The following is a 9,801-nucleotide window of genomic DNA, read 5'->3' on the forward strand; positions in this document are numbered from 1 at the left end:
CCACTCTCTGACATGTTTTCACATAGAAAGTAATAGTAGTATCAATAATAATAATAATAATAATAATAATAATAATAATAATAATTAATTTTCGGGTGCCAAGCACCCAGATTCGGTGAGCCATATATTCAAAAACGTCCTACAACTGCTACCTAAGAAATCACAGGAAAGCAGAGCCATAACTATAGGCAAAGAGATTCAAGAATGATTTGCAATTTCACAAATTTGCCAGTCTATTATGGGAGAACAGAGTTCCTTTGATGACCTTTGCTCAGACAGGTCTCAAGATTATGTGAGCCAAATTTGGTGAAGATTGGACATAATTTGTAGGAGGAGTAGCAAAAATAGCAGATATATTTAAACATTTTCATCATGTTATTGTAACTTTTGACCAGTAGGTGGCACCATCACAAAAAGAGCGCGCCAGCGGTGCTTGGCCCTTAATGAGAAAAACATAGAACAACAATAGGATGCCTGTGCACCGAAGGTGCGCTTGGCCCACTTGGCCCACTAATAAAACTGAGCATGAAATACACTAATTGCAAAAAGTATGTTGACACCTGACCAATCACAGGCATATATGCTTGTTGAATCATTATATATTTAGCCACCCTTTTGCTGTTATAATAACCTCCACTCTTATGGGAAGGCTTTCCACTAGATTTTGGACCATGGCTGTGGAGATGCGCCCATTCAGCTACAAGAGCATTAGTGAGGTCAGACACTGTTGGACGAGAAGGCCTGGTGTGCAGTCAGCCTTCCAAGGCATTTCAAGTCAGGTGTTCAGTGGGGTTCAGATGTGGACTCTGTGCAGACCACTGGAGTCCACACCAACGTTAGCAAACAATGTCCTTATTGACATCACTTTGTGCACAGGAGCACCGTCATGCTGGAACAGGTTTGGGCTAGGCCCCTTAGTTCCAGAAAAGAGGAATTCTAGATTTTGCAGCAAGAATTTGGGGAAGGCCCACATGTGGGTGTCATGTTCAGTTGTCCACATACTTTTGGCCACAGTGTTTAGGAGAAGATATGCACACACAATATCTAAATAAGATTAACAAATTTATCAAATATACAGAATAAGCAGGAAAATGTACTAAAAATAGGAAAACAAAAGAACTTATATTAATCTAATGAAACAGAATTTAACCAGTTTAAAGCTGAATAGCAGAATGTGCTAAAAAGCAAGTCAAAGGTTAATCATCCTGGAACACCTTCCTATAAAAGTACATTTTCAATTTACATTCCCCTTTGAAAATATTGGAACAGCAAGACCAATTCTATTGTTTTCACTATAAAATGTAGACATTTGTGTTTGAGATCTAAAGATGAATATGAGACAATAGATCAGAATTTCATCTTTCATGTCCTAATATCTACATCAACTGAAAACGTGGCACCTTTGGTGGCAGACCACCCAATTTTTAGGTGATCAAAAGTATAGGAACAAATAGCCTTAAGGTAAATAACACTTAATATTTGGTTGCATATCCCTTGCCTGCAATCACAGGGTATTTGCAGGTATCAGCACTTCAAATGTAATATTTTTAATACCATATTCAAGACATTTCCAAAAAATTGTAAGACCTACATGTCACTTCAATCATGCTACACATTACATCAGCAATAATGGATTGTGTTCATGCATATACAGTGCCCTCCACTAATATTGGCACCCTTGGTAAATATGAGCAAAGAGGGCTGTGAAAATTTGTCTATTGTTTAATCTTTTGATAAAAATGATTGTTTTTTACTCTGTGCTCATGGATATCAAACAATTGCAAACAAAAAGGTTTACGCAAAAAGACATCTTTGCTAAATATGTGTGCCACAATTATTGGCACCCTTTTAGTCAATACTTTGTGCTACCTCCCTTTGCCAAGATAACAGCTCTGAGTCTTATCCTATAATGCCTGATGAGATTGGAGAATACATGGTGAGGGATCTGAGACCGTTCCTCCATACAGAATCTCTCCAGATCCTTCACATTTCGAGGTCCACGCTGGTGGACTCTCCTCTTCAGTTCACACCACAGGTTTTCTATGGGTTTCAGGTCAGGGGACTGGGATGGCCATGGCAGAGCCTTGATTTTGTGGTCAGTAAACCATTTTCAGTTGATTTTGTTGTATGTTTTGGATCATTGTCCTGCTGGAAGATCCAAACACGGCTCCTCCAAGACACTCAAATGTCTTCAATGTATAGCAACACAATAGAATTGGCCTTGCTGTTCCAATACTTTCAGAGGGGACTGAAGGGAAATTGCATGTCCATCAGAGGGACCCTTGTAACATTAGAGAATGGAAGCTTTAAGGGTTAATCTACAGGTTTCCAAACAAAGGTTCAAAGAGAATTCAACAAACGTCTTACACCCGCTATTCTAGAAAACATACAATTAAAATTTTAAGTGTGTTTAAAATTAAATCTATGTATTTGTATTTTATACTTAAAAGACTAACCTCAATTAGAGCAGTCATCTCAATCCGCTGATCCTCCAACTTATTTTGCAGATCCATTTTGTCATCCAAGAGTTGAAGTCCATACTGTGCTGCCTTCTGTAGAGCTTCTTCTGACTCTGCCACTTTCTGTTGCAATCTTTGAATCTCACGCTCTGTTAGTGACATTTTTTGCACATATAAACTTGAAACTGTAATGCATATTTTGTAACACAGTCTCCTTTCTCTAGTAAAGACAATAGACTATTTATGTAACTAGTAAAAGAACAGAAGGCCAAAAGACTTCCATTGATGGTTTAGTTTCTTGTAAATATAAATAGAAGATGGGTAGGGCAAGAGAAGAACATGATTTAGACCCTCCATTTTTTCCTATCTTGAACTCTTTTTGTTGCCAAAAACAAAATTGATCTTGAACTCTACCTTCATTTCAGTCCTATCTTGAACTCTTAAAATAAGCAGTGGGCCTCATTTATCAAGGTAGATATGAACGGATTTATTAATAAATCATTCCGAGTAGCATTTACACAAGAAACTATACTCACGGTATTCATGACAATATTTTATGATGACTATCCTACTTTATTATACAGTCTTGAATGTATTGCTCAATAGAGATTTTTATTGAATCACGAGCCTTGTATGGATGATATATTGGTCCTAAGAAGTGTGTATTTTCATTTTACTTTTGCCAACCTCAAATGTGCAGTGCCAATTCATGCCGCCATCTTCCTTATGGAAAGATACAAACAAAGGCTGGAACAGGAAGCTCCGGTTCAGAGTGAGGTTGCATGCTGGATACACTACAAATATACTACCTCAACCTCTTGAAACCATGGAGAGAGGCAGTTCCTGTGGCTCTGGCAATGCTGGTTCTGGAACTGAAGGAACTGGGACTGGAAATATGCTTGAAAAACCTGACTCGATCCACCCTGGTCCACTGTGGACCCCACTTCTGTCCATCCCAGATAGCACAGGTTGCCGGGTAGCAAGAGTAATTTTCAAATGTGTTTTAGCCCCTACCCAAGAGCCAAATTTCATAGAATACCACATTGAGACACCCCTTTTTGAGGTTGCATGGAGCTGGCCCTATCGTTTACTCAGCCAAATTTCAGCTCTCGGCCAATCCAATGAAGCGAGCAACTGGATGAGTGGAAGTACAGTATCTAGGTTTAAACTTCAGCAATGGGCAGGTGTGTCCGCAAACTGAAAAGAGAGCAGCAACTGCAGCTTTCCTGAGAGCCAAGATCAAAATAGGTGTGGGGCAGTTCTTGGGGCTGGCTGCATTTTTTTTCCCCAAAGGTTTCTATGGAAACATCACCAACTTATGGACTGACCTCAGTAAAAAGGGTCAATCCAGTAGACGGAGCTATACAAATTGCCAGGTAAAAGCGGTTCTGTCTGGGGTCCCGCTACTATATATCCCCCATATATTTCACTAATTAATCAAAGGTGTCATATATAATTAAACACTAGTTGTATCAACATGTAATTCATGTGTTTCTATAGCCAGACCCATCATTCATAATGGAAAACTGCAAAATCTTAAAACTTAAGTAAAAGTCAATCAATTTAAATATAAAAATATAATCCACACATTTCATATAATATTTGTCATGTATATGTCCTGTATAACAACACATCAAATGTATTCAGACTTGTGTGTTTTTCAAACTATGGGATCTATTAATCTTCTATAAGCCAATGACGATGGTCTGGTGAATTATTATCGCCAACTTTTTTTCACGCACTTTCACTTTGTCGACAACAGAAATGCACAAAATGTGGATGGAAACTTGGCTAATGATATGCAGTTATTGGAGAGAGAGAGATCAGATTTTTTTTGTTTCATGCTGATAATATAAAAATAGAACAAATAAAATATATAAATATCAATAGGCCTACTTGTTTACACGGTTTTGTGTCTCATTATTGCAATCACATGTGCTCTCTTTCTTTTTTCTTGCTCTCTCACTCTCCAATAACTGCATATCAATGACTCAAGCCGCCGCTTCAACTTGTACCCACATTACTACGTCGGGTGCGCATTATTTATCTAATAATTCAACTGCCCGTCGTCAAATATTCCTTGCTTATGTCTGTCATCTTGTTTGTTGTGTGCTGTGTTCGTTGTGTGCTGCGTTCGTTGTGTGCTGTGGTGGACAGTAGGCTAACTTTTCAGTTAGTTCCGTTAACTCAGCGAAGTGATATGGATCTGTAATTCGGTCAAAACCTGACTAAACTACTTTAGCTGTGCATTAACTGAAAAATAATTGAACACCTTAGAGCATCTGTCAGCCAATCAGAATCCAGAATTCAACAACATTGTGGTATAATGCAAAATAGGTAATGGATAGTCTACACTCCCCTGTTAAAATTGCAGGTTTTTGTGATGTAAAAAAAAAAAAATTATCTTCAAGTCATTCCACAGGTTTTGGATTGGATTTAGATCTGGGCTTTGAGTGGGCCATTCCCAAAATGTTGATGATGATCTTCTTCTGAAGCCATTCCTTTGTTTACTGAGATTTGTGTTTTTGGGTTGTTATCATGCTGGAAGGTGAAACTATTCTTCATGTTCATTAGTCTAAGAGAGGCCTACAGGATTGTTATCAAAAGAAATGCATGATTCCCTCCATCTTCCCTAGAGCTCCAGTCATAGCAGAAGAGAAGAAGCCCTATGCTGCCATCACCGTGCTTAATTGTGGGTTTGGTTCTCTTTGGGTGATAAGCGGTCTTATTCATTTGCTACACATATCTTTTAGAATTATGCCCAAAAGGTTCTACCATGGTCTCATCAGACCATAACACATTTTGCCACATAGATTGGCAAAATTTAGGGGGCCTTGGATGTTTTTTTGGTGAGAAAGGGGTTCTACCTAGCCACCCTACCCCATAGCCCAGACATGTGAAGAGTACAAGAGACTGTTGTCACATGCAAATAGTGATCAGTACATGCAGCTTCTTTAATATTGCTGTAGGTCTCTTGGCAGCCTCCCTGAGAAGTTTTTGTCTTGTCCTTTTGTCAGTTTTGGAAGGATGTCCTGTGCTCATTTATGTTACTGTGGTACCCCATTTTCTTTACTTGTTGATGGTGTTCACTGCATTCCACAATACATTTAATATTTTGGAAATGATTTTGCACCCCTCTCCTGATTGACACTTTTTGACAATGAGATAGTATACATGCTTTGTAAGCTCTTTGCGGTCTAGTGCTTCAGCTGTTAGAGGAAACCAAGAAAATGTCAAGAAAATCCAACAGAAGCAGCTCTAGTTTGGGGTAATCAGAATCACTTCACATGGACAGCAGTAATCAAATTACTGACCACCTTCTGAATAAGACAATATTCTGATTAAGGTGTTTACATGAGTTGCTTTTAGAATATTCCTTTCATGTTTTACATGTTATAGAACATAGATCGATTAATCCCCACACCACACCGTCCAATGTCCCCTCCAGAATTTCACGTATCGACATACAGTTCATCTTCGTTATGGTACCGTATACAGTTTTGGGTGTTTCATTTAACAAAAGCTTCAAGTACAGTTAATTATTTGTCATGCTATACGTGCTAACAGACGACTGCTTGAAGCCGTGGGCTGTGTCCGAAACTGCATACTTACCTACTATATAGTATACAGAAATACATGTATTTCGCCTAATATAGTAGGTAAGTACGTGGTTTCGGACGCAGCCGTGCTCTCTTGTTTGCCGTCAATTGTTTGACCACTCCTGTGTGTGTGTGTGTCCTGTCGCAGAATGCAGTGAAAACGTCTGGTGTGTACATGTCTGTAATGAAGGTCGATAATGCGACTTAAATAGGAGTACTCCACGTCTTAATTCGATTTGTGTTTACTTCGAGTATGACTTTAATCGGATTAAGGTAATCCATAATCGCTGTTTAAATGGTAGGTTCTTAATCAGAGTATCGTCTTAATATCGGATTATTGTTGTCCATGTAAACGTACTGACTGATCACTGGTGTATGATTACTTCTGAAGATAAGTTTGAATGTAAGTGTGAGCACAGTCACAGGCCCTATTATAAAAGGCTGTGCACACTTATGCCATTAGGTTATGGTAAGCTCCTCCCCCAAAAAAAACTGTTTAATTTTTTTTTACATGTTCCACATTAAAAGTGGAAAAAATCTGATATGATTTATACTTAAAAATGATTTATTTTTGTACATCACAAACAACTGCAATTTTAACAGGGGTGTTTAGACTTGTATCCACTGCAGGTAATCCTATATATAACCCATTTACAAAAGTTAGTTAAATGTTTCACATGTTCGTAAATTGCACGTAAATTGTTGTTTTTTCTTTAATATAGGAGTGAAACAGTTTTAATAATTGCACAGTATGATGTCAACCGAATATCTTCTCTCCTGGTAAAGCGTTTCGCTAATCCGTTTACACCGCGTTAGCACAGTTTAGTCGAATGCTATGTTTAATGTAGGTAGCAATTGTTGTAGCCTCAATGTAAATAATGTAAATAATAATAATAATAATAATAATAATAATAATAGTAGTAGTAATAATAACATGTGTAAGTACCTTTATATGAAGTTTGGTACTAGCTAGTTTTGAGATTGAGGTTAAGGAACTGTCTAGCTACTGCAGGAGAGTGAATCCAGAAGACGTTAACAAAATCAGTTCCTAAAGTTATGTTCATAGTATAAGACAAACAAAACTCAACTGGTTTATATGACCGATTTCAGTACACGGTAAATAAATATGCATGACATTAAACTTCATGGGGAATTAATATGAATACGAATGAAAGAAAACAAAAAAACTTATAGTTACCCATAATCTGTTGTTCAGAGCCAAATCGTTTTGAAAATTAAATCGTTGAAATGAAGCGTTTTGACAACTGAAGTGTGTATTACCGCCACGTAGTGGACTGGAGAGTAGGTCGCTAGCTCCAGCAACTACGAAAAGGTCCTGTCTCCTGGCTGCAGCCTGCAGAACGGGGCGGAGCCGCACTTTTGTCGAGGCCAGAGGGCGGGACTACATGTGTCGCTCCGCCCATAATTGGTCTCATTGGTTAGTAATGACGTCGCCGCTTCAGCACATTGGACTCTATGCACGGTCGCTTCCTCTTTGAGTCTCAGTGGTTAGCACAACATTTGGTCCCATCGATGCGCCACACTCCAGTTCAGTTGGTGGCGATAATGCACCAAAATGTGGTCTGCCAACCGCCAATAAACACAAAAGACGAAGAAGAACAACAATGGCATTTTATGTATTCCACGCTCTGAACTGGATCCAGGGATTTCACACTAAGCTTGCGTTTGTATACTGGACTTTAGTGTAATTGGAAGCTGCTGTACACTCTTAGAAAGTATGTGTTAATATCCTACACACTTTTTGTGTAATTACTATTTCAACATGTTGTGTTAAATTATTGTCCAATCTAGGGCTGCAACTAACGATTATTTTCATAATCGATTAGTTGCTCGATCATTATTGTTTATTCGATTAATCGGATGGCGTGGGGCAAACTCTCAGTACCATTTTTTTTGTTTATTTAAAATAACATCCACAAACTGAGTATTACAAATATAAACTTCAGACTAAAACTTTACACAACTGTTTGTCCAAAACAGAAAAGAACCCAATACACACACACAACAGAATATATATTATTAATTTTGGACTGTAGTTTAATTCAGTGCTTTTTGTGCATCCATAAAAAATTACGAATAATACTTATATATAATATAAACTAAAATAAATCAATTATATAATTTATTTATTTTAGTTTACATTATATAAGTATGTATGCATTATTTTTTTATGGATGCACAAAAAGCACTGAATTAAACTCCAGTCCTAAATTAATAATAAAAACTCACTTTCAGTGCACCATGTTGTTTCTGTTACTCACTGCCTTTAGACATATTGTTTTACTTCTGTTTACTTTTGATCAAAGTGTTTTAATTAGCATTAAAGATGTTACTCGCTGTGTATCAGCGCGTCTACACTGCGCGTGAGGAACAACACGACCTCGTTACTAACACATCACTTCCGTTATAATAAACAACAGACTTTACACTGCAAGCGCGCAAATACAGCATATAATGACAATAAAGTGGAATTAAACATCCTTTTAAGCAACTTGCACCAGTTTCCCCTGCACCTTCCACACAGTGGAGCATTGTGGATATAAACATAACGTTGTGCTCGTGCAGCACTGTTTGATCTCCGCGGTGTTTAATATAAAATGCCCCCCTGCCTTAGAGGACTTTCTTCCTCAGTCACGTGATGATTTCTCCTCCGTGTGATGGAGACTGAGGTCATGTTGGGAATAAAAGGTTACGGCTACATAAACTGTAAACTGAAGAAAGTTATTGTCGGTGACTCTGGGTATTAGGCTAAAGCTAGCGGCGTCGCATTGCGTGCGTGTGATGTCATGCGCCGTCGACTAGGAAGCGGCTTATACTTCCGGTTAGTAAAAATACCGCTAGTGTTCTATTTGAGATGATGTTACCTTTCTAAAATCCACACACTACCAGGGGTCTCAAACTCCCGGCCCGCGGGCCACTTCAGGCCCGCCTTCCCCCTCAGTCCGGCCCGCGACGGGATGTAAAAAAATATATATATAATCTGGCCCGCCAAATCTAATGATATTTTATAGCGTTTTCATGCCAATTCAAGCTACCCTTTTGAAATAATTAAAATAAAAACACAATTCTGTTTTTTTTAAATGCATTTTGTTTGTTATGGCAAAGGTCAAAGTTGGACAAAATGCACGAAAGGTGCTGAAAAACAAAGATGTCGAAATCAAAACGTAAGGTGGATGATGAACACAGACTGTTTCAAGAAAGTTGGACTACTCAGTATTTTTTTGTGGAGTTTAATAGAAGTGCTACTTGCCTGATCCATCCATCCACCTTCTACCGCTTTATCCTTTTCAGGGTCACAGGGAACCTGGAGTCTATCCCAGGGAGCATCGGGCACAAGGCGGGGTACACCCTGGAAAGGGTGTCAGTCCATCGCAGGGCACAATCACATACACACTCACACACCCATTCATACACTACGGACACTTTAGACACGCCAATCAGCCTGTCATCATGCATGCATGTCTTTGGACTGGGGGAGGAAACCGGAGTACCCGGAGGAAACCCCCGCAGCACGGGGAGAACATGCAAACTCCGCACACACATGGCCACGGTGGGAATCGAGCCCCGGACCCTGGAGGTGTCAGGCGAACATGCTAACGTACCTGCCTGATATGCAACGAAAAAGTTGCAGTTTTAAAGGAATATAATATCAAGTGTCATTATTGGACTAAACACGGAGAGCAGTACGAGAAGTACGAGGGAGATGAGAGGGCAACACGAGC

At 38.9% G+C, this 9,801-nt stretch overlaps 1 protein-coding gene across 4 annotated transcripts in view; it reads right to left on the reverse strand.

Annotated features, from left to right (window-relative positions):
• Positions 1-8,125, reverse strand: part of spdl1 (spindle apparatus coiled-coil protein 1) — a 31,564-nt gene extending 23,439 nt beyond the window's left edge. The window contains exons 1-2 of one of the 4 annotated variants that reach the window (XM_053630654.1): positions 7,257-8,125; positions 2,457-2,608 (exon numbers count right to left, since the gene is read on the reverse strand). In XM_053630654.1, coding sequence (XP_053486629.1) covers positions 2,457-2,608; positions 7,257-7,260 — 156 coding nt within the window. In that variant the 5' untranslated portion in view covers positions 7,261-8,125. Of the gene's footprint in view, positions 1-2,456; positions 7,107-7,256 lie in introns of those variants that run through there. The other 3 variants (XM_053630653.1, XM_053630657.1, XM_053630655.1) reach the window with 3 other exon arrangements.
• Positions 8,126-9,801: the final 1,676 nt, after the last annotated feature.

This window comes from Ictalurus furcatus, chromosome 8, assembly GCF_023375685.1.
Source record: "Ictalurus furcatus strain D&B chromosome 8, Billie_1.0, whole genome shotgun sequence".
Lineage (NCBI taxonomy): Eukaryota > Metazoa > Chordata > Actinopteri > Siluriformes > Ictaluridae > Ictalurus > Ictalurus furcatus.